The following is a 25881-nucleotide window of genomic DNA, read 5'->3' on the forward strand; positions in this document are numbered from 1 at the left end:
CTCATCTGCTACTTTATCTGAAAGGCAAAAGGGAAATTTAGACAGAGAGTTAGTAGCAGAGACTGGTCACAGAGGGCTCTCCAGCATGCAGACTCCACTGCAGCAGCCTCGAGCCCCACCGCGCAGGATGTTACTCTGTGGCTGCCACTGCCCCCTCCCACAGAAGCACCCCAGGCTTTCAGAGAAGCTCAGAATCAGGTTTTACACCAGTTGTGCACATGGGTCCACAACTCCTGCTTGACTAAATACCCTTTTGGGAGAGTGGTGGGAGGGTGGTGGACAGAAACAAGCTCTCCCAAACTGTCAGAGATTAGTTTTTTCTCTCCCCCTACCTACCTTCCATTTTCCCTCCTCTTCTGGCTGAAGCATACGTGCTGCAGATTTTTCAGACAAAATGTTTTATTTGCTGTTTTGGCATACTAATGTATTCACGTTTCCAGCCCATTTCACTGCTTACAAATCCTTACATGTGCAGGAATGTTTGTGTAATCAAAGAGCAGTATTTTTAAGTCAGGATCGAACAGTTTAGAACCATAGGAGACAAGAATCATGGCTCAAGGCCTGGAAGCTGTGAGACTGGTAGAAAATGCAGAATGCCATGTTCAAGGTACTGCCTTTTTCACAGACAGAGTCCCTCTACCAGATACTTTGCCTCTGAATTCACCCAAGACATTGCATGTGTTCTTGGGGGTCTATTTGAAACAAGGGAACAACATTAGATAAAACCCAAGGAAGCAAACAACCCCCCTGCCCGTAACCCAGACACAAACCCCGTTTCAGCTGCATTTCCTGTGCAGGGCTGTAAAAACAGGTCAAGAATATTTTAACGTCCCTTTCCAGTTTCCAACCATAAATGGCATTCCCACAGTGGAAGGTGCAGAAAATTAAAACATAACCCACAGTTCTGTCTGGGACCTTACACGGACTTGGTTTCTGTCGTCAGCTTCACATGAGGAAAGCATTTTGATAAATAACACGTATATCAAGGACAAAAAAAATTATTTTCTGCAAAACCTTGAAGCTTTCTTAGGCAACGTTAGGAGCAAAGCACTTAAGTAGGAAGTTGGGTTCTGGGTTCTGGTTCCTGGAACTGAGACTCCAGATATCAAATTGTGCAAAAATTACGGCGACTCCAAGAGCTGCCAGCACTGAATTATGTTTCACTGCCTGCAGGTCCCCGACCAAGCTTGGCTTGGCTTTTAGCTAAGATTCTAAAGGCTTTCAGGGTGTGTGGAAATTGCCCTTCAGCAGCACTTGGAGGACTGACGGCGTTTTCAAAAAACAAAAGCAAATGATAATACCCTGCCAGAGGGAAAAACAAGGTCAATCATACTATGCAAATTAGCTCTCTGTTGGAGAGGAAAATCAAAACAGAGGAACCTGCTACCCCCAAGGTACAGATTGAACATGAATAAACAAAACTTAATTCCTGCTTGATTTTATCACCAGCGAGGGTGAAAGAAGAAAATACATAGGTGCAAAAACACTTAGATGAATACAGCAGTGACTTTGGAAACCTCTCAGTGCTTGAAAAATAAACTTGTTGCTACAAAGTCCACATTTTAAAACGAAGAGTATCACCCATGCAGAAGACACAGCTGAGGACCTCTGACAGGTCCTATCAGAACTATCAGACATCTTTTTGCTGGAGGCTATGTAAGAAGTATCCTGGCTCTGAATACTGTTGCTACCCTTTTCTTGGGTTATTTATTTTCAGTTCTTAACAGAAACCAGTCATGAAAGAAAATACACCAGTGCGGAAAATTCACCTGTAGTATCTCAGGTCAGGTGAATAGTACTTGTGTATTTCTAGACTTTTGGTTTATTTACTTAAAGTCTAGCTTACAATTTGTTAACCAATCTGTCAAAACAACATTAATTTTAACTATGGAGCAATATTTACTGCAGATCTTGATGAAATCTCCACCTCACGCATCCAAAGATCCTACTTCATTTCCCTGGGCCTGAGAGAATGACAAGCGCAGCAACAGGCACCACTGCAGGTCATCGCTTTTTACCAAGGCAGGAGGAGCCCTGAACTGTTGCACGGCAGAAGGAAACTTATGCTGGCAGGAATGAAAATGTGAAGTCCATTAGGCTACCACAGGGGAACACCACAAGTTGTTACAGAAATGCCAAATGCCTGAAAAACATTTCAAACAAATTTTTACTTGATTACTCTATTCAATATCTTAATTCGCTGAATGAAAATGATTTTGACTCGGGTGCTTACTGAAAGAATGGACACGATGCCATACTCATTTTCAGTTCAAGTTTTACTCTCAATTGCACAAAGGTTGAAAAGATTTTTCCAAAGTTTGAAAACCAGCATAATAATTTTGGTTTCATGTATAAAGCAGGGCAACCCAAGGGATACAGGAGTTGTATGGCTGTTCCAACATTCAGCATTAGTGTTGCACAACCAATTTTATCTATCTCATACATTGATTTTTTTTCTACATTATCTGCTTCTCAATTTGTAACTCTGTACAACACTCACAGATATCTAAGGTTAAAATATTTTGATAAAATACCACGTTATGGAAGATTCCAATGACTTAGTACAGATTACAGTACAAAATAATGACAAGTCAGAGCATTGCTAAGAGTTTATTCAGAAGCTTTTACTTTCAGTTCTTATATCACAAAAGACATGTTTAATGTTTACAACAAGTATTAGAAACTGAGATGTTTTTATTTCTACTATTATAAAAGTAACATAGGAGACTGTTCTAAGCCATCTTCAAAATGCAGACCAATCTTTTTTTTTTGTATATAAACTGTACACAAAAAACAAGGCACTATACATTTTTGGATAATAAAGTATAAAGGTTGATTCGCATAGTTTCTCAAGAAATCCATGCTATAAATACAAACGCTTTGTTCAGTTTAGCACCTGAAGCAGCACTGAGAACAATTCATTACCTATTGCAAAGAGAAACTTTTCAGAATGCCTAAGAGATACATAGTGGTGGTATAGCTAATTCAGTACAAGCAACTGCCATCCAGCTACTTTTCTGTAGTTTTGACATGAAAGTCTTGAAAGTGAATATATATATTGCATTGTTAAATACATACTTGTTCTATGTGTTTATATAAATATAAATTCTTTGTAATCCACAAACTAACAAAATAACACTTTACAAAGAGAACTTCTTCAAAACAAAAATGGCAAGTATTGTATATAGCCAAAGGACACCTGTTGCAGTAGCTCAAGAAACTACTGTTTAAGTGCATAGGAGAGCAGAGCTTAAACGTATTACCTTTAAGAGTCAAAATTGAATTCCATTTCCAAAGAGTTCTCTTGGCCTTTTAAAATATTGCATGCCTCCAGATAGGTAGTTGCTAATAACTTCAGAGTATTTCTATTTATTTTGTAAATGTGGGGTACAATTCTTCTAAAGGGCACAGAACGTGAAAATGGACATCCCTTTAGTGCTCACTCCAATAAACACAATTTAGAAAAGTCCTTTTGCCTTCTTCAGATTAACCTGCTTCCAAGATGGCAGTGCATTGTACTCTTCTCTTGTCATCTCTAACGCAACCTGCATTTAAAACAAGAGGATTTGCCGTTAGTAAAAACACTTATAACTAGCAAAACTGTCAAATGAATTCACAGTACGGTTAGACACACATGCAGAGAGTAACAGTGCGCCCATTCTCTCCTTACCTCAAAGTCCTCATCCGAAAGATAAATTTCAAGCTTCAGTGGATCAACTCCCTCAGGCAGAGGTCTAGCTAAGAGATCTGCTAGTGGGTACACCGTTTTACACAGCTTGGCCAGCACGTCCTCTACAAGGATTATCTGATTGGAAACGTCAGCATCCTGTGGGGAGAAAAGGGAAGCAGAGAACACAGGATCACAACACTGAAACCACCAACTGCTCCCGCTGCAGTGTGCAGATGGCATGGGATCAACCTGCACTGCCTGGCCCAAGCAGCACAAAGTTATACATCCAGGTCTGCACAGAGGCGAGCAGCCCTGCCCTATAACAATTTCACAGCTAAAAAACTGTCTGCACTCAGCAGAAGGACATCCTGTAGCCTCAGAATCTCAGTTTAAGGCTGAATTCTGTGTTTAGCCATGAAGCCAGCATTTTCCCCTAAGAATGGCTGCAGAAGACTTAGAAAGCAGAAAATGTCATTTGCCTTGAGATGTCCCTTCGCTGAAGAGTTTTAAAGCAGTCATATGTAATTCAGCTGTGCCTCCACTTCCCAGGTGGGGAAGTCAATGCTGGAGCTCTTGGAGGGGGCATTTTGCTCCCCTGCACTTTGAGCCTGGAGGACAGACCAGAACCGCACGTTGCTGCCTGTTTCACATGACTGAAACAGCCGTTCTGCTAAACTCTGGTACATCTCTTTCTAACAGAGGATTCAGGTAACACTTTCCTCCTGTTTTTAAACGAAAAAGAATATGAGAAGTTATACGAAAAAGCAATCAGGAATGCTTCTGATATCCACACTCCCAGTCAGAATTTAGCTATGTTGTTATTTTTTTCCTGTGCAGACTCCTGAACTGTACTTTGTAAGTTCATCCTCTGGATTTTGGGGCTTGACAGCACAAACAAGCAATGTTACTGACATCACAAGACACAATTACTAGCAATAGGAAACAGTCTGTGCAATGAAAAGATTTACCATTTCCGTTATCTCTGCGATGTCTTCTCTGTGTTCCCAACTTGGGAACATATTAGTGAAGGTCAGAGGCTCTAGGCCAGCATGAATTAGATAGGATTTTGGGGGCTTCTTTACGTTTTTTCCTAAAAACAGTCAAAATACCAAAAAAAAAGAGAGAAATTACAAACGGTACTATATTTTGCAATGTCACCCACTATCCAAAGCTACCTCGTTAGCTTGTTGAATTGATTCTTTCCTGAAAAGCTGAAGTAATTTAAGGCAGTAGGAATAAATTTTACCAGGATTTTTTTTTTTTAAATGTAGTATGGCATTTTTTTTAACATGTTTTTAAATATTATTAAATCTGCCTTTTACAGTATCTGACCACAAAGATCAAAATGCTGAAAATCCCTCACTGTCACTTCCTAATGCAATGTATTTCTCATTTTACAAAAACAGAGTTAGAATAGAGTAAGCAGAGTGTACTGGTCTGAAATTAGCCAAATTCAGGTAAAAGAAACCTTCTGGTATGCTCAGCAGAAGTGTCTTGCCAGCAGCAAATAAAGTTTAAGATTGGAGGCTGAAGTGAAAAAGTTTAAACTGTTCTTAACTTGGGATACTGAGGTGTAACACAATCAGATTTTTGTTATTACAAATTCAAAGGAATGGGATCTGAAAGTTAATAGAGGTATTGCAATAGCTGGATGGTAATTACTGATGATTTTCAAAGACAGTTCTGCTTCTTTAAAGCATGTATGTGTGCACACCATACAGGACATGGACATAACCCTACCTAGGAGTGATTAGTATTAGATTGAGTGGTTAAAGTTATTATACCAAGTACAGGTGAAAAAAGGCCCTATTGATTGAATTATTTCATGCCTCAAGGATTCAAAAATCACTGAAAAACTCCAAATATTATTGGAAAGAGGTAGACAGGCAGTCAGGGAGTAGGAGGAGCTATCATTCAAAAAAACCATTGTACCTTCATCTTCCTTGGATTCAAACAACTCAGTCTAGTGAAATCTTTCTTCCATATAGGCAATGGAAAAGCTGAAGATGTTGCAAAGTCCAGAATCAGGTGAAACTAACAGAGCAGCATGACACCACCTTACTTCAGAGGGCTATAGCTTCCCTAAGAACTGCTTCTTGCAAAATTCTGTTATTCCCTACATTCAATATCAGAGCATCTTTAATGTATTAAGATTTCCTCCAGAGCACATAAATCCATGACAGAAGACCCTGTTTTTTACTGTAGCCCCTACCTGCACCTCATGCATGTGGATGTCAGGCAGGAGGGTCTAAAAGAACACAGCCTCCTCCTCCCCACGGCAGAGGAGCACTGCAGGGAACTGATGCAATACCTGTGCTGAATGCAAATGGAGAGCCCGGGTGGAAATCGTTGTTACATTAGGTTTGCAAAACCTGAATATTACAGGTTGGGCTTTACATCAGATGTTGGGAGCAAACTGAACAGAGAGAATATGTTCACATGAAACTCTGGATAATAGAGGTAAAAGCTCTGTGGAGTCATCTAACAAACGTATCAGAATGTGAGTGCTTTGACTGTACAATTTATACAGGAGATTTATCATTTGAATATTTGATTTTAAGCCACGAATTTTCACCGTGGTTTATTTGTTCATTCTACCGTGAATCATTAAACAAGCACTTAAAAACTTTGCATTTAAAAAGTATGCGTGAATCTGCTCTAGTTGCACTGCTCCACTGTCAGTAATTCAGCCAAGAGATAAAAGGAGAGTGGTGATTGCTAATGTTTCCATATAGGTAAGATGATTTTGCATGTAAGTAGATAAACATTTTCATTGCATGAACTCTGCCCTCAGCACAAGCTGATCTCCTCAATAAGAATCACTGAAGGGTAAACCAGATTCTTCCCTCTCCTAGCTGTCTGCAGCTCAGCTGTGCAGACTGCTGATTTAGCAGATAAAACCACAGAAAAACTTTCAAGGCATTTTGACAAGTTAAATAAGATTTATACACAAGGAGAACTGCTAGGTATATTCAAGGGATATCCAGAGTTGCTAATCAATCTCTTTCATACCATCATGTAATTAAACACTGCAAGTCAGGAAAAGAAAAAGAAAAAGGGGGGGTGAGGGAGGGAAGAGGTGAGGGACATAGGTGAGGAAAGAAATGGAGACAGAAAAATAAGAGAAAAGTGTTTTAATGCTTCTGATCACTCAACTATATTCTGGTAGTCAAAACAGTTGCAGCAGCATTGGTATCTCCTGAAATTCAATTTCTCTACTTTTATAAGTAACAACGTAAGAGCTAGTCAGCCCTGACAGCTTGGTGCAATGAAATTTTGAAGTGGTTGACAGAATCCCAGATCATGAAAGTGATAGAACACCAGAACAGCACAGTCTGAACAGTAAAAAACCGCTAAAGAAGTTCACATCAGCTTTAGCATAGAACTGGTAGACCAGTAGAACTGGTCTTTAGCAATAACAAACTTGCATTGTACCTATCCAACCACAACCCAAAGCTCTTGAGAACTACCCCATACCAAAGAGGATGAAGCCACAACTGCTGCAAAGTTATGGCCAGCGGTAAAGAAGTGAGCACTCAGCAAAAAATTTGTCCTACGATACATATGCTAAACTTGAGACCCATGAGGAGTCACTGAAGAACTTTCCACTGTGCATCAAACTCAGATGCAGCAAATCCAGTCCAGTGCAGAAGGTAGTAATCCCTTTTCCCATCATCGAACTCAATGAAGTTCAAGAAATCTGGAAAAGTATCCAAACCTCAGCATGTGTATCTGATTCCATCTCTGCTGGGGCCAGAAAACATGATTTTCATTACCAGAAGATTACAGCACTCCATCAGGAACACTAAGACCAGGATCTTATTTCCATCTCTCTCACTAGCCTGCTGAGCAACTCTGGGCACTTCATTGCATGGGGCTCTGTTCGTCTGTGCTGACTTTCACGTCCACTGTGAAGCACACTGTATAAAATGATTTCAGCAAAATGCACCTTATCACTCACTTGCAAAAACTGGGTGGCAGGGAAGGACAAGTAACTGGCCTTCTCCTTAGGAATTCAGCAGTCACTGCCAAAGACTCTTCCAATTACTGCCCTGAATGTTTGGCAGGGCAGTGCCAGGGACACCAGAGGATGAACCATGTAGAGCTATAATACAATCCAATAAAGGTCATGTTTCAGAGTCTCCAGTACTGGTTCTCAGCTGTCTCCTGCCAGGTGTTACTAGCTCCCCTCTGTGACATGAGACAACTGAGTAGAAATGCAACACTTGCTCCTACTCATATTTGACCTGCAGACTGGGGAGGAGAGACTGGCTTATCCTCATAAGGGTGGAATCCAACAATGGTATTTGCTTTCCCTCTTCAAATATACAAACATCTGTAGGAGAAGATGACAGATGCCACCAGCTGTGTCACAAGTTGTGAAGTTTATTTGCTACAGAAGAAATCAGTGGCATCGTGAGATCTAAAGGTCTATAAGCAATCTGGCTTTCCTTGCAAGAGGGCATAGTCTGCATCAATTAAGCCCTAGTGACTTATTCAGAGTGGGAAACTGCTCTGAACTAACAGAACATGGCTGTTACTTATGCCCTCTTTCCTGGATGGTAGCCCCACACCTTTCTTTATTCATCCCCCATCAGAAGATGTAAAGTCTGTTCCCAGCCTCACATAACCTCAGATGAAGTGAGAGGAAAGCATTATGGTGTCTCAAGGAAACTCTACTAGTGCAGAAAATAATCTGGTCAGTGTACATGATCATCAGCTGCAGCTTGAATCACTCACTGCACGCTGAGTGGCAATAACTCTGTCTTGTAGAAATGCGTTCCAGCATTTCCAATGGCCACCTGTTTCCGTGCGAGACTTGTTCTTGATCTTCAAAGTCTTTCTACCTCCCCCACTAAATCAAAACCCAATAACATCAGCAAAAAGTATCTTCATTCAGTCTTTTGATACACAGAAGCTTATGAAATCTAAAAGGAGATAGGCAGAAAGCATTCAGGTTTAAGAGGCTATGTTCTCAGAATTCACTTTTAGGGATCTAATGTCTGAACTGTTCTCCCACAGTGGGTACACAGAAAAGAAATAAAGAATTGAGTCAGCAGAGTATCTTGGCAATTTGGGAACAATGCCATTACTACACAAATGGTTTGCTAAGACAGAGTGGAGGATGTATCTTCAAATACCCTGATATTTATCATTGCCATTGGGGAAGGACCTGAGTACCTTTCAGCTTGGGACAGTAAGGCATGGAAAGGTGTGAAACACTCAGAACAGCCAGCACAGCAATCTCTTACCTTTGCAGTACTGGAGCACTGTCTCCATGGCGCATTTTCTGTCTGTAGCCCACCTGATTCGAGCTGATCCAGCAATTTTGTTTTCCACAGGCCACCAGCCTTGCCACAGGTACACTTCATGGTGATTGTCAACAAGGAACAGTGCTACACAGCCAAAAAGTACCAAATCCATCATCAGCCACTTGTTAGTTCTTGGAATTCCCTAAACAATCCTCGTCTTACATGCTTGTCAGCATCAGGACAGGATCATTTCAAAGCTTTTTGTTATTCATTCAGCTGAGCCTCAGCTGAACTCAGATTCTCCAATATAAACAACGTATTTTTACAGCAAGCTTCTGGGATACATGTACGTTTGATTAGTTCTCAGCATCTTTATCACGGGAAAATTACTGCTATTGCATAATGCTGTATAAGCATCACATGCACATCTTCCTGTGATAAATCAAGGTAAAAGCAATTACAGTTACTGAATCACTGCCCAATGCATGATACAGTTATCTGTTTTCTTGTTACTTAAGTACTTTAAAGCATATACCTGGCTGTGGGGCAGTGTAAAGATCCTCTTGCAAGAATGGCATGGAATTGATGACTGCAGGGTCTCTTGAAGGGTAAACATACTCAGTGGCTGAGAATTCTCCTGACGAACTACTGAGGCTGAACAGGCGGGGGGTGAAATTAAACTTTCCAGGATCTTTAAAGAACAAAAATTAAGAAGATTTCCTATAGAGAATGCCAGAGATGAATGTGAAAAATAAAAACAAAAAATCAACTTTTAGGGTAACTGTAAATTCTCTGATTTTTTTAAAAATCAACAAAGACGACCAGATGTCTTGGGGGACTAGCAACAGCTGTGAAGAACGTGAGCTAAAAGGCTGGTTGCCATCAGTCTGAATATGATCCTGGCTAGTTACTACCAGCCATTTCATAACTGGCCGTTTTGCAACTTAAGTGAAGCAAGCCCATCTCAGAGTTTACTTTTTAGCTGACAGATTTTCCACTTGGTAAATCAATCCCCCTGCTACCTTTGCTGGCAGTTTCAAAGCAAAGATCGGACAAGAATGCGTGCAGAACTGCCTCCTAAATCCCTTCAGAAGAGAAGCAGAATGTGTTTGTAACAGTGTTAACTGTTGCTCTGTGCTGCACGAATACAGAGGGGCTGCAGAAGGGGAAGAGAACAAAATGAAACACTTTTGTTTTCCAGCACTTTCCTTCTAGAACAGTATTACTTAACTCAGTAGATTTTTGGAATCATCTCTCTGAAGGGATCATCTCAACTACCAAGAAGTTCTTCAAAAGCTTTACATTAAATCTCACAGTACTGTACACCAGTATAGTAAAATGTGAGCACCAGATCCAGGAATGCAGGTCTACCTTGCAACATGCAATCATAGGCCTTTCGATCTCTCCTTCCTAATGCATCCCAGAATCCCAAGGGCTCTGACCCTTCGTCACATTCGTGTATCGTCACCTTGCTACTGCTGTGCAGCCCTGCCTCCAGCGGACATCTACAAAACACAAAGAAAGAGAGTGAACCCAGCTTTCCCGCTCTGAACACAGCTAACAAAAACCTGCTGGCCACTCGCGTTATTAGAACCCCAAAACACCCTATAGGCTCATTGCACACTTCATGTCAACATAGGCTTTTTGAAAATTATGACACAAATTATCAATAAACAAGATATAGAATTTCAGCAACCATTCTCATACCATTTCTGATCACATACCCAAAGTGGAGGAGATACTCGGATGAGCTCTCAAGTAGGGATTCTCATTGCCTGGTTTTGTAAATAATGCTGTCCTCCTTGCATGCTTTCCCAAATTCATTTCCTCTTTCTTATTCATGAGGTTTGATTCTAATCCTCCTATCAACTGGGATTTAGTTTGCTATTCAGATATTGAGCATCTCCCTCCAAATGGAAAAAGACTGGGTTTTTTTTGCAACTGTAATTAGTACATTAGGAAGAATAAGTGCATTTGACCTAAGTGAAAGTGATTACAGAACACGTGTTTTCCCCACTCCACTGAATCAACTACCCTCATTCTTCCTCCTTACCAAGCATGCACATGTTGCAGTTGTACTCAGAGGACAGCTTTATTTTCTCCAAGACAGACTATTTTAAGTAAATTGGTAGCCTGTATAAACATCTCCAAAATATAGGTCAGACACTCACTGTTCTTTTATTTTATTGGCTGCTGTTCTTCCTACTTCCTTGGTGTGAGATTGTGCTTTGCACCCATGCCACAGGTAGATAAGAGCTTTATTTATATTGAGGACAATCATGGATGTCCGGGAACGCAGGCTGCTGCAGTGGCATGCTACTTCAAGCAAGTTTCCTTCATTGGGAACTTCTCCTCGCACGCAATATAGCCTCCAGTCACCTGGAGCAAACAGGAACAGTGCAGCAGTATTATACAGTCACATGGGATTGAAAATTCAAGACCTCTGCTCTGGAACAGCTGTTCTCTTACTGGATGAATTTCACATATTGCATGCTTATATTGTCACAGATTAAAGTAGGTAAGCATCAGGTTTGGCTAACGCTACTTGAGAAACGCCGTTGTTGAAAAAATGCCTTATGAAACCTTGCTACGAGAGTGACTTGAAGAGTCACATTTACTGTGTTAAGAGCTGAAGAGCTTAACGCAGCAGAAGAGTCAAGTTTCTGGTCTGTTTCATGCAGGAAAAAAAAAAAGAAAAAAAGGAAAGAAATACTTCCTTCTATTCAGCTTCTCTTCCCCTGTGCACCTTACGCACAGGAGGTCACATTCAGATGTGAACTGGGACATTTCCAAGTTACACCTGCATTGAAATTCTCCTACCTCAACTACAGCATTCAAGGAATATGTTGCAAAAAGTAGTGAATGGGTAACAAAAGCTTAGAGTTCTCCTTGGAGCACAACTGCTCATAAAAATACTCTTTTGCCCAGGCTATGTAGAAAAGAACATATTTTAAAGCAAACAGGCACTTTGCTTAATTAAAAAGCAACTAGAACAATTTATATGCGTATCAATACAATAAAGTCAGCTTGCTCTGGGGTGACAAAATCCATTCAAAGCTCAAAGAAGAAACAAACTACCTTGAAACAAAGCATTGCAAAGCTGCCTCGTGTTTCATGGCATTCATTTCCTTTTTTTACAGAGTATGGTAGCTAAGACTGAACTCAAAGCACTTCACAATAGGTAAAAAAGGATTTTGGGGCAGAAGCTCTAAACTAACAATAATTTACTTTGTGCATTTTCTTCTTCCTCTTCCCTTCTTCCAGCATGCACAATCATTCCTCCTTGGAAGCACTGCAGGAAGCATGGTGGTTCTTTCCCTTGCAGCACTTGTACCTGGAAATTGAAAGCACCATTCTTCATTAAAAAAATGAAGCAAGTGTAGAGATTCAGGAAGACTAGTCTCTATGGATTATTTAAAATTATATAGTTATGACCACCCATGAAGATGGCTTTCCTTGTACTTTACAACTGCTGACTATTGATTAAATTACCGTATATATCAGCATGCAATGGGTTTCATATGTGACCTGCATATTAAAATAAACCTCTATTTGAAATCCAACAATCAAGAGTTTCAGAGGATAAGGAATAGCAAATAAACTTTAATTTAAATTATTTTAAACTAACCATTATTTTAATCCTTTACAGGACTGGGCCATCTTGTCTGATATTCTTTGAAACTATTATGAGATACTGTAGGAATTGAAGTAGGTTCACAATTTGCTGTAAACTGGTACAGCATGTTCTTTGCTCGTTAAAAATTGAATTTTGATTATGAAACTGATATAGTCAATTGTTAAATCAGCTATGTTGCACAGCATCCCACACCGGGTCAAGTGTATTTGTGTATCTCCTCTGTCTTACTGGTCACGTCTACACTGCTGTAAAAAACTAATTACAGCATTGTAAAGGCACAGAAACAAACTTTAAACATTCCTTCTATTGTTCTGGTAACAGTCAAGCCTAAAGCAAGAAAAGCCTAACTCCACCTAAAGACAAAGCAAGCTAGCCTGTTCTCTGAGCTTTGAACTAGCTGCACCTGCAGTGGCTAGAGTCTCTGCAAAACGAGGCAATCTAGTCCATAATTACAGAGTAAACAAATTGGAAATATCAAATGTATCTTCATGCCTTGGCCTGGCAGAAAGCGCTTCTCATGTTCTCAGAACTAGGAAGACAGTCCTGTTATCTGAACATGTATGGAAAAGAAGGCACAAATTTGTTTAACTGTGCTTCACCTATTCCTGCAGGGAGAAGAGAGAAGACATTCTTCTTCAGCCATGCTGAGAAATACCACCTTTAGAAGGGGTATTTGGGAATGACAATCCATAAAGGACCTTATGTGTCTCTGGAAGTTGGAATAAAGCCAAAAGTAATTTTAGAGGTCTGGCTATTTGTACTGGCAAGAACACCTTTACAGAAAGAGAGGAGGCAAAAAAGATAATCCGCATTTACCATTAGTGGCTACTTGCACAGGCAAGTCTTACCGGGACTGCCACCTAGGTCTGCAGGAAGCTCACCTGTGCTCCTCTCTCTTCATCAAGTTCCACTGTCATCAGTGCTGATGTCCCTTTCTCACTCACTGTGGAGTGCCTTCCTTGCCAAAAGAAATACACGCATTTCTCTTTTCCAACAGCCCTTACTTGTTGCTCTCCTTTTTGCCTGCTTCCAACTGCAAAACAGAAAGCACACGCTGAAGATTAAGTAGTCTGGCTATAGGTTTAAACAGCACGTGGTTTAATCTCATCTGCCAGCTCGGCACTATCCCATCCAGAACAGGAAAGATAAAATGTCCAATTGGAGGAACATTACGTCTCCAAGCCAGTATGTCCCTGTGCAAAACTGGCAGTCTCATCTGGTGGATGTAAGCCCACAGGCAGAGATGCCTGTGTTGGCCAGAGAAAGAGATGTAGAAACAACTGGTACTATCTAGAGAAAAATAACTGACATCACTTGAGCCAATTTGCATGTGAAATGGTATGTCCAGTCATGTTACCAGAAGAGTGCATTATGGCTCATTTTCCACATTACACACTGTTCTTTGGCAGCAGGAGAGTAGCTGGCTGCTGAGTGATACTGGAAACTGCAACAGTTGAGAAAGCTACAGGCATAAAAGAAAAATCTTTCTTGGTAAAGTGATATTAGAAAGGAAAACTATGTAACAAAAGAACACCAAAGTGGTATTTTGCAGTCATAAAAAAGTTAGGATTAGGTATGTTTTATTTGTTTATTTATTTTTAATTAACTGCAGTATTTCATGTTGATGTGGAAAGTGGGTTAGCAGCAACTCTTTTTTTTTAAAAGGATCGTTATTTAGTTGTTACAGTAAGCAAATAATATTTAAAGCAAGGGAAGTTCAACAATGCAACCGGTTATGGAATATTTTACTCTTTCCAGTGAATACTGAATAAGCAGATATAATTAAATCAAAGATTTAGAAAAACCCAAGAGCTTTAAACCAGATCCATAAAAAAAATATTAAAACTTCTGCCTTAATTTCAGCAGTGCTGAGCAGCATCCAACTGAAATACTTAGCATCCTGTTTTTTTCAAGATGAGAGTATTCAAACCACTAGTCACTTCTATAATCTATGGTTTTCACTCTTACATGTACATTCAGCCCATAAAATGCTTCCTACATAAAAAATTATTCTGTTTTGGAGTGACGGAACACATTTTCATCCATTTGGATTAGGAGTCTGTTTACAGTTCAGTATTAGCGTTTCCCACTTCTCCCAAAACTTTCAAGCTTTTGTATTTTTCTTGAATTTGCCAGTATCTGAACTCAATGATCCTGAATAAGACCTACCTACATTTTTTGGCTAAAAGCCTGAAGCTGTATAGCTGTTACACTGCTTTCAACCAATTTTAATATTTTCCTATTTGGAACAATCATTTTTAGACTATTTCTATTTTACTTACCACAAAAGCCACCTATTCTTATTTTAGTGCCAAGAAGGGAGAGTTCTAATGAGCATTCCAAGCTGACTGATTCTCAACATTTACCTGCTGCTCTCAGGCTCTTTGTCAGAACACTGCTAAAGTTTTCCACTTGAGACTGAAACCCATAGCAAAGGGTTTCCAGAAACAGCAAAAAGGACAGCAAGGGCAATGAGTTGGCAAGAGCTTTTCCTGTCACTGTTGCTATTCTCCATTACCCAGCAAAGGCTTTCCTTGTTGCTAAGCCTATCTCTCTTGCAAGACATTTAGACCACTGTCATAAGTCCAGCTGCCTAGTTATTTTGGTGTTAAGCTGTGTGCGCAATTCTGACTTAATGAGCTGTCCTGAGAACACATAAAACACCACTGTTGGGTAAAAGGACAGATGGACAGCATTACATTTGATGTATGAAAAATAACTACAGGTGTTTTTTTAACGCTTTCTTTTAAACAAAATAAAATAATAAACTCTACTTCTTAATGGTCTGGGAAGGTTAAATTAGCATTTCTAACCTTTAAAACAGTTTCACATCTAAGGAAGCCTAGGTCTGGATCTCACCACTAACAGAAGCAGTTTAAGCTGCACTTCTCCAAGTTTCAGCAGGATGAAATGCAATTGTTCACTAACCTGTAGTGCTCACCATGTACTTCCACTTCACCACATATGTGTCTCCTTCATGGAACTGCCCTATGCTTTGCTTAGGCAGTCTACTATAATCAAATTCCAGGATGTGCCAGACATCCACAGAAGCAGTGATAATTTCAAACTGCCTCCCATCTTCTCCTTCTACAAGTCCATAGCCCCGGCCAATATTCATTCCATCCAAGACTGTGCCTACAGCCGTTTGGGGCACAGCTACCATTAGCATGACATCATATGGTTTAGCCTCAGATCTGGATTCTTCCTGTCAAAAAACACAGAATAGATTTCTTTAAGCATAGCTTTTTTCTTCTTACCCCACAGTTCCACTCAAACAGTTTGACTCCTGCATATTTCAGTACTTTGGTATCTTGGCATCATTTGATGCCTTGTCAAAGCCACCTTGGCAGTATTCATAGAGCTGCGCAGCACTAATATAAAGCAACTCTGTGGGTTCACTGTTGATGGGGATGTTCTGACCCCTAGGTCAAAGCCCGCAAGACAAAAAGTGCTCTGGATCCTTGAGAAAAAGCTTCTCTGGCTTTCATCCCAGCTAGGTCATCTAGTTTGAAATACCTAGCATGCTTATATGCACCTTCTGGTGAAGGGTTTCACTAGAATTCTTCTCATTGAGTTTCTTCAGCTCTGTCCAATCAAGAAATTTTTCTTTAAACAGTATGGTCTCATTATGTTCTGTGAGTCTGCCAAACACAGCCCAGTCTGGGCGTCCTTGTCCCTTTCTGCAAAAGGGAACAAAACAAATAGAATCAAATTAAACGCTGTGAAATAAGGGCAAGAAAACTAAATTTCTTCAATGAGACTAAACTCGAGCTTTGATACCTGGGTATGAGGGGATTGCATTCTCCTGGGTCCAGAGGATTTATGTCACAATTGGAGTAGTCAAAGGTGCCATTCCACAGGTGTTTTGCCAGCTGGAATGCCACTTTTCTTTGTGCTAAAGTAACTTCCTTTCCGTGCCATACATATACTTCACTGCCAAAATCAAACACCAGCACCTAAAAACCAAACCAAACCAAAAAAAAAAACAACCTACCATTAGGTTAGATGATACCCTGATCCTCCAGTTTCCTAGTGCTGCAAGGTGGCAGTGCGTTGAACACAAACTCCTCCAAATATCTGAGTTTCTGCAGTGACTAACAACCAGCACTGCAATGCAAGTAAGGCCAGGGCAGTGGTCTTCACTGTGACATCTAAGTGTTGAGGATGACTGGAAGCATGTATGGGATAGCAAGGGAATGCTATAAGCTATATCTTTAGGTGGTAGCTAAGTCACTAGAAGATTAGAGTGCTCTTATTACTAAAAACCTGATTCAGTTGCATGACTGATTGCTGTCCAGTTACAGCAGCTTTCACTGACATTTAGACCTATGGTTTGTCCTGCAACCGGGGAAGGCTGACAAAACATACAGCATGGGTAACTGGCTCAGCAAACAGGCAGCAACTTGAATACTTTCAAGAAAATGCATTGTATCTTTATTTTGGAAATCTTCTCTCATTCATACTTAGATGGGTGAAATGGTTGTTTGAAAGGGAAGAGTCTGCTAAGGCTAGAAATAAAAATGCTTGAAAGGGAAAAAAGGTTTTTATTTTGATTTGTTTTTTTGAAGTGCTACCTGTTTTGCACTTCATGACTTTGGAGTGAGCCACTGTTGACAAAAAGATTTACAGTTCCTAATATAGTATTTCACTTTAGAGATAACATGTTCTAATTTCTTGAGAACTGCAGCATGCTTTAGATAGCAAAGTGTTCAGAACCTTTTCAGAAACACAGAGGACCCAATTTTCAGTGAGCTTCTCCATGAGTATTCGCAGTTACTGAAAGTCATTATCAGCTGTATGTTCCTGCACTTACCACAGGAGCAGTAAGTGGCACGATACCTCTTTTGGTTGTAGCAGGGTACATTTTGGCACCTTTCCCCAGTAGTCATCCTCAGGAATGAGTTTATCTTCTACAAGGCGGTAAATGCAATTTGTTTCTATTATTGCGGATTCATACATTTCATCTTCTTCAGGACTTCCAGCAGCTTAAGGAAAAGATTGTCAAAAATAATAAAAAAATGTAACATCCAACTATCTTTACCAAATAGAACCGACTCAACTATTTTACTGTGATAAAACATCAGATACTGTAACTGTAAGAATGCTTACACTGATAATTTGTCTGTCCACCAAGGAGTTTCCAGAAGTCTTTGGCTGCATGGGTATGGGTATTTATTCCTTCTTCTATAGTCTGTATATAAGAAGCTCTACAACCAAGTTCCCTCTTTGTCTGAATTAAAGTTGCAAGTTCTGAAGCCTAAGAGATTAACAGTTATCTGAACAGGATTGCTTAAGTCTTTGGAATACTTGTGCATATCTTGTTCAGAGAGAAGGCAAAAGTGGATAGGATATAATAGAGCAAATAGCAGGAGAAATGGTTATTATTTGTTGCAGTAAATAAACATGCTAGACAAAATGTTACAGAAATACATTAATTCTTTCATGTGCTTTAAAACAAGACTTGATCTTCATGAACATGGGAATAAAAAGGACATCCTGCAATTCAGACTATTTTTTGTTTGAGTACAAATCTGTTTCCTGAGGATATCCTCTTTCTCTTGCAGTTTCACAAGCTACACACTCCTACATCAGCTTTCATTCACTGCACAGGCTAAAACATATTTACAGGAGTCCTGCATATCTACCTGTCACTGACTATTGGTTACTTGCCACTTTTTGAGACAACTGGCACCAAGGCTCAGTTCATCAGAGACATATGCTGTGACAGTTCTAAAAATAAATAATAAAAACCCCAACTAGTACTAACCTTTGCTTTTTCTATGACATTTGCAAACTCTCCTACCCATAAGAAACAGAAATGTGGAGTCAACAACAGGAAACAGTCTCCGCTGTTCAGTGATGAGGCCCTTGGTTCAACTAATCTTGTTTGAACATGTCTTCTTCCTAAAGAGAAAACAAAGCTAATTATATTCCTTTGACTACTGCTATCAAATGCCAAGATCTAATTTGTTTTGAATGAAATACAAACAATCCTAGCACATTTAGCAAAATATATGGAAACAGACCATTAAAGAAGAATTAAAAGACTACTACTGTGGAAAAAGCGTTTACTCACAGGAAGCAAAAAAAAAACCATTTCCTCCTATCAACTAATATTTCCATCATTTACTGTTCTGCTTTAACAACTTTTTGTCCTTCTAGAAAGAAATTAATTAAGTAAATGGCAGACAGCAGCAAAATTCCAGAATCTTTTGTTTTAAGAATTTTAAGAATTTTACTTTGCCAAAAAAGTAGCTATTATTTTGCCGAATCAGATACATTATTACACACTGTAAGAAGAAGTAGAGCAAGAATACTGTCATGTACTTCCAAGTTATACTGAGCGCTGGAAGAATGGGACAATTCAAACATTTCCACAGGAGATGGCTCGAATTCCTGAAATACTCTCTTTCCTCCGTGGAAAACACACACCAGTGGCCACAATACAAACATATTCGTAAGGTTTTGCAATTGTCACACAGTTCTCACTTACTCCTTTAGGTTTTGGACACAAATCTTGAACTGGAGATCTAGAACAAGCTAAGCATCCAACTGTGGTAGCAACTCCCATATGTTACAATTAGCCTATTACGTATGGAAAGTAAACACAGTTCCAGCATACCTTTGATTTGCAGCAGCATTAGCTTCTTGTATGGCACAGCACTGTTGTTAGAGTTTTGCTCTGTTAGATTAACACTCCGCAGGCTAACGTTGCTGAAGTTCTCTTTGCTTGCCAAGCCAGCAAGTGCTACTTCTGAGAAATTTGAGTTAGTAGACACTTGTACAAAAGAAGTAGGACAAAACACACACACACAGAAAAAAAAAACAACAAAGAAAGGACAAAATTATAAAAAATTGGTTATTGCATTAAAAATTATTTCCCCCCATTATTTCCAGCTTTTCTCCTTCTCAATAGCAACAGCAAAATAGGTTGAACCCAGATTAACTCCTAGCCCAAAAGCTTTGTGGGTTTAGTAGTACCTAAGTTTCTAGATATCATCCAAGAGTAAACTGTCAGTGCCAGAATTATGTTGTTTGGCAGAAATACCAACTTTGCTAGGAAACATGTCTTATCTAATCTTTTTTGAAGTACTGTGTAACTCTTCAATGCCTTATGATTGATTAATGACAAAAGACAGCACAGTAGCCAAGGCTAATTAACTGAAATTCCCTTCAAATTCATCTCAGCCAGTGTAATGCAACAGTCATTTATATTTCAAAGTATCAGTCATATTTTACTGTAAACTTAAAGCCTAAATTCTTGGCTACTTTTGCTCATTTCTCCAACAAAGACAAAGCACCGTATGAACTTATAACTCAGGGAAGGGAAATGCTTCTCATCAAATAGAAACAAAGTATTTCACATATAATAAGTGTTTTCATCATTTAAAGATGATCTACCTTTACTCAAATTTAATAAGGAAAACTTGTACCCAAAATGGTAAAAATGACTTGAAAAACCTTTGAATAAATTTTACAAGTCTCTTGCTGTCCATCTGGTTGTCAGGAGAAAGCAACATCACAAGTAAAACACAAAGCCCTGCCACACAGCACTGATCCTTTATGGAAATTAATCTTTTGGAGTCAAGAAGGCTAATTCCAGTTTCTGAGAGAAAACTAGGACCCAAAATTGAGGCCAGTGTACCTGAACAAAAGTTTATCTGTTTTTGCCAGCGTAACATAACGCTAGATCTGCTTTCCTTGATCTCCTGTCCTCACCCTGCAGGTGCAGTGGCACTCTCTCTCTGCACAAGGTGACTGTGCTAAAAATAAATAATTAAACCTACGCACAGGAGGCAGCTGTAGGTAGCTTTCCTTGATGAAGTGACACACGCCCTTCTCTCCAGACCTCCTAGATTCAACCTTATACCTCAATCAATTTATTGCCCCTCAGAGGATATGTTCCATTCATTCAGTTGTGGGTTTGTGTTGGGATTTTTTATTTTGTTTTGTTTTGAATTAAAATAGCAAGACAGTGTCCTGTACAAATCATACTGTTAGCTTACTTTTTTCTACTTTCATTCTCTTTGACTCCATGAAGGCAACATTCAGTCTTTGTTCAGTATATTCATGAAGAATATCTTCTCTTGCTGCCAGCATTTTCAGAGGGTTTCTTGAGGACTGGACTCTGCGCGTAGGCCTAACTGCACGTTTGTGCTCTGCTACAGAAGATATTAACCTGAAAAACAAGCAGTGTTAATAATCAACAGTTAATTTTCCGAATCAGAATAATCTAATGACAAGAGATTTGCTTTGATTTTGGGTGTGACATTTGTTAGGAAATCGGGATCAGTTCCTTGATTCAGGCAGAATAGTGATTTCAGAAATGCGTAGAAGAATTGGACGTGCCCAGTACTAAGCCATCTACAAGATGAGTTAAAGCTGAGCATTTTGACCACCGACCCTACATCTGCATTCAAAACAATGGGGAAAAAACCCATAGTTCTTACTTTGGTGCATAAGGATCAAAGATGGCATCAAAGTCCTCATCAAGGTCCAAAGGCACTGAGGAGGAAGGGAAATCCACATGGCGATAGAATTTGGAAAATGTCTCGTCATCATCCAGCTTCATTACCTCTTTCACAGATTTTCCTGTAACTGTCAGCACTGTCTCTTGCATCCCAGCAACTGCAGGAAAAAAAACACCTCACCAAATAAATAATCATACTAGAGTTTCTAACTCTAGAACAGGTAAACGTGGCTTGTTTGGTAGTAGTTGGGGTGGAGGTTTTTTGGGGTGGTGGTGTTGTTTTGTTTTGGGGTTTTTTTTGTTTGTGTTTTTTTTTTTAAATTGATGGAATTTGAAGGACAGATGGTAGGAAAGTGTTGGAAAAGAACGATAAAGATGGGCTGTAACTGCTACTGATATGCAATAATCTTCATCACAAAATGTTTAGGAAATACGGCTGAATAGAAGTTAGGCACTAGCAAAATTGAGTTGTTTTGGTAGGATGATATAAGCATTTTATGGTCTTGTATATTCCATCTTGTCTCCAACCACATAATTCCTTCCTTTGAAAAGATCTACAAGAACTGCAAGTGGAAAAGTCACTATTTCAGACTAGTGAGTATGGCACAATCATTATCCTATGCTAGTGCCTACTCTGCTGAAATATGAATACATTTGTTTGTGGTATTTCACACTCTACAAATTACAATAGGATTTTTGTCTTACAAATGGAAGACAGACATATGAGATGGAAACACCAGAGAACCCTAGACAGCTTCATAAGTAGCCAGCAATCTGTAAAAGGAAACTGTATGAGCTGCTACAGAGAGTTTTCAAAAAAGCAGGAAGGTGAATGTATTGTGTTTGGGAGCACCTTAGTGTCCTATATCGATCTTAATAAGATTAAAAAACATTTAAAGCTGTTTCACTGTATATGGCAATATGGTTCAGACTGGCTGTGTGGTTTTAAGAAATTTTCCTCTCAAGAAGAATGCGTACATCATGTGTAGAAAAAGGAAATTATTTTGGCATTTGTGATTTATTTTATTGTACATTTGTAATACAATAGCATAAGGCTTTTTTATCAAAATTTAGCAAAGACTGAATCACAAAAATAAACAGTGTGATCAGCAAGTGCATTCTGAACAAAGAAATATGCAGTTTCTATTACCAGATATTTTAACTAAGAGGTACTTTAAGCGATTTACTGAAGTTGGAGAGTGGATACATTGCTACCTTTGGTAACTTTACCAACCTTTGTTATTCAGCCTTCCCAAGAATGACTCCAGCTTGTCAAGCTTCATATCTGATTCCAATTGCATATCAGGCCTGGCTTCAATTTCTAAGCAAACCAGAAAGTAAAATTTCTTAATTGACAGGAAATAAAAAAGCCCAAATGTATTTCAGCCATTTTTATTCCTTACCTTCCAAGGGTTTTGTAACTGGAGTGGTAGACTTCTGCCGGTTACTGAAAGGGGATGCTACTGGTGTTAGTGCGCTTGGAGAAGCCAGACCTGCATAAGAACAGAGGACATAGGAATGCAGTCCTGGGTCAGCTCACATTTCCAACAATGATGACAGAGGAAGCTATTTAGGGAAAGCAGATGAGTCTGGCCACTTCCCACAGTCCGTCACACTACCCCAGCCTCCACAACTGTTGTATTAGGGATGGAAGAGTGTACTGCCTTGTGTGCTCCTTAAATCAACAGCAGTTGCAGAAACTGTCCCATTCACATGAACAAAGCTTTGTTTCCAAGTGTCTGTAAGCAAGCTACACAAGATATATGCTTTCTCTCTTGAATAGTCATTTTGCTTGTTTTCCAGGTAGCAGCAGTTCACTTGGTCTACATTTTGGTCTCCAGTTCTACCACGAGCTACATTTTTAAAAATTGCAACTGTTCTGAACAAAAAGATACAGTTAGCAGGGAAACTACCAAGATCTTTCTTGGCACCTTCACAACCACCACACCCTCACTCCCCTTTTTTAATTTAAACCCATTTCTATTAATACACATAGCAGGATGCATCTGATCTGTGAATGCTGTCTCTGGATTAAGGAGTAATTCTTGGGCCCTGTTGCATTTTTAAGAACGTGTGGAAATGGAAGTAGAAATGGAAGCCCCCACCATATCAGGCACTACTCCCTCCCCTTTTGTTGTACTCTCCTCCTTCCTTTTCAGTAACTATCATAAAGCAATTCATTCTGGACCCAGTGGATAAAATAAGATTATTTTTGTTCAGTTCTTTTCATGTGAATCTAAGTTGCTCCAGGAAGAGAAATAGCACTCTATAGGTTTCATGTTTTTTATTAGGTAGAAAAGCATATTGAAGCAAAGAATTGCATCTATTACCTGTTGTTGCCTAGACTTTCAGTAAATGGAGAAACTGACATTTAAACTTTCCTTTAATATCTATTTTCCACTTAGCCATAGTTTACTAATTACTGAGCCACATAAGTTTAAGGCCTTACTTAATTTTGATCAGATTAAACCGATATCATGCTGGGAGAATATATACTAAGCATGTTTCCACTATCTTTACTGCAACTCCTAGCAAGTCATAATTATCAAACACCAATATAGATTTAGAATATAATTGAGTAGCTTTTCCACTAACAATTTTTTTCCCTGTTACTTAAGAGACTAAAAATTCCAGCAGGTTTTAAGTCAACCGGTAAAGCCTTCATCAAGACGTATTTGAGAGGACACAGCTCTTAAGCAGCTCTCCCAGGATTTAATCCACAAGACCACATTGAGAACCACTTCAGATGTTAGTAAAGGATCACCTTCCAATTAGGACTGAAAATTTTTCAGCTGTAAGAGGCAATTAAAGTACAGCATCTGTTCACATGTATAAAACAAGGATTTAATTTTGCATTGCTTTCTCATCATCTCTTAAATTAAAAACTCATCATGATAATTTATTCTTTTAGGCAACAAAAATAGCACACATCTGAATAAAAACCCACTTGGGCTACTTTTATTGATACCACTGTCACTGGATTACCTTGCTTCTCCAAAGGAATGATCGCAGCATCTAAAGAGATCCTTTCAAGGTATTTTTCTTTTCCCATTAAGAAGAGCAAATGCTATCACCTTCTATTCCTTTCAAAGACCAATCTATTTGGCAAAAGAAAAATCTCAAAAAGCAGTCTGTGGACAACTGAACACTTTTTCTTGGCAATCCTCCAAAACAGGTTAGTCTTTAAACACTGACCACTGGTGTTTCTAGTACCAAAACAATGTAAGGAGCTGCTAAAATATGTTACTAAGATGTCATTCCTAATACCATGTATCTGTTTATCTGCCAACAGAATGTGGCTTGGATTGCAAATGGATTTACTTCCTGGTGCAATACTGCCCTCACCCCACAATGATTTTTTTTTTGGTGGTTGTCATTTAACTCAAGATTCATTGTTGTTGCATTCAATAACCAAGTTCTAACAAAACAAAGTTTAGTATTCGTTAAACACAAGAGATCAGTTTAGCTGCCTTCTTCCCAAAGCTATCACCATCCCAGGCGCACTGCGTGAACAGCTGTATTTCTACCACGTATAGCCTTCAGAGACTCCTGTCCACTTCAGAAGAATGATTGCATCTGGAAACAGCGACTGAATTCAAGAGATCCCAAAAATGTCAACATTGCTCCCTTGTCATTTCTACTCCCTGATTCTATGCAGAAATCTGTTCAGTGATTTCTTCAGCCAAACACAACACTTCAGGTTGTTGTCCAAAACAGCATCCATAAAAATAACACGTGTTTGCTAAATATTCCCAGTGATCCTAGGAGTGGGGGAAGTGCCAGCAATAGCAACAACTAGATTTCACAACTTTTCTCTCGACAGTGCACCTGGGTTTTCAAAGGAAGAGTAAATAAGAAAGAATAATTCAACTGTGCCCTCTGGGTTGTATTAGAAGGAAAAACGAAACATATGACTGTCAAGTGATTGACTACCACCAGTTAGAGCCCAGTAATAACTGGATGGTAGTGCAACAGTGCAGAACAAAATGGATCAATACCAAAGGCCACAAGAAGCTTGAGTGAACAGCCTCATGATATGATCTTTAGTTGAAAATAAACAGTCCCCTTGCTAAACATGGATACTGCTTCTGCATAGTTTTAGCTTGACTTTATTTTGACTAGACAGATAAGCAGTGGCTTATTTATATTGGGATCATTTCATCACTGACCTTTTTTTATCATTCGACCAGCTACAGTGAACTGCGTGGAGTCATTGGCTGCTCCTTTACCCTTGGACTTCCAGGCTTCTTCTCGAGCTGTAATCAGGTGCTTCCTTTCTTCAATGGTCATCTGACTTTCTTGGTTATCTGCCATTCTCTGCTTTTTGGGGGGAAGAGAGAGAGAGATATGTTTAAAAATAGATAAACTGACCAGGAAAAGCAAAAGACTGCAAAAGACTGGCTGAACATTTCAACTGCCAGCTGCAGAGAGGAGAGAACAGAACAACCTACTGAAGTAAAGTCACAGACACAGCTTAGTGACCCTGACCCTGAGAAGGTTCATCATCTTGCTGCCCCGTTATACTGTGAAGACAAGATTTTGGCCTATGCTCTTTGACCTTCTCTTGAAACTACCAGCCAAGGCAAATGGCATCCCTCTAAGCAAAGCAAACCATTTACTCCACGTATGATGTAATTTTCCAGACCTTCTTCTTTTGAAGCACGGCTTGCTATACTAGTGAGATCACTAAACTGACTTTCAGCAGATGTTTTCAAGCGTGTAAATTTGCAGGTGGCACAGGGAATAACAAGGAAGAAGTGTAACTTCAGTCAGTGATTTCTGAATCAGCCTCTTGCAGTAACTCAATTCTCCAGGTGGGATTAGCAACCTTATGTCTCCAGAGGCTGCTCGC

General features: G+C 39.4%; 1 protein-coding gene across 10 annotated transcripts in view; it reads right to left on the reverse strand.

Moving 5' to 3' along the window:
- Window positions 1-2258: 2258 nt before the first annotated feature.
- SVIL (supervillin) overlaps window positions 2259-25881 on the reverse strand; it is a 146965-nt gene continuing 123342 nt past the window's right edge. For 9 of the 10 annotated variants that reach the window (XM_082498916.1, XM_082498924.1, XM_082498923.1 and 6 more), the window contains 21 exons: window positions 25199-25349; window positions 22433-22522; window positions 22264-22350; window positions 21010-21187; window positions 20566-20738; window positions 19182-19337; window positions 18327-18463; window positions 17669-17816; window positions 17399-17544; window positions 16340-16515; window positions 16095-16239; window positions 15488-15764; window positions 13441-13592; window positions 12151-12256; window positions 11094-11301; window positions 10294-10427; window positions 9458-9613; window positions 8923-9066; window positions 4639-4760; window positions 3671-3826; window positions 2259-3545 (listed from right to left, as the gene is read on the reverse strand). In XM_082498916.1, coding sequence (XP_082355042.1) covers window positions 3459-3545; window positions 3671-3826; window positions 4639-4760; window positions 8923-9066; window positions 9458-9613; window positions 10294-10427; window positions 11094-11301; window positions 12151-12256; window positions 13441-13592; window positions 15488-15764; window positions 16095-16239; window positions 16340-16515; window positions 17399-17544; window positions 17669-17816; window positions 18327-18463; window positions 19182-19337; window positions 20566-20738; window positions 21010-21187; window positions 22264-22350; window positions 22433-22522; window positions 25199-25349 — 3129 coding nt within the window. In that variant the 3' untranslated portion in view covers window positions 2259-3458. The remainder of the gene's footprint in view (window positions 3546-3670; window positions 3827-4638; window positions 4761-8922; window positions 9067-9457; window positions 9614-10293; window positions 10428-11093; window positions 11302-12150; window positions 12257-13440; window positions 13593-15487; window positions 15765-16094; window positions 16240-16339; window positions 16516-17398; window positions 17545-17668; window positions 17817-18326; window positions 18464-19181; window positions 19338-20565; window positions 20739-21009; window positions 21188-22263; window positions 22351-22432; window positions 22523-25198; window positions 25350-25881) is intronic. The other variant, XM_082498917.1, reaches the window with a different exon arrangement.

Source organism: Vanellus vanellus (assembly GCF_965231255.1).
Source record: "Vanellus vanellus genome assembly, chromosome: 2".
Lineage (NCBI taxonomy): Eukaryota > Metazoa > Chordata > Aves > Charadriiformes > Charadriidae > Vanellus > Vanellus vanellus.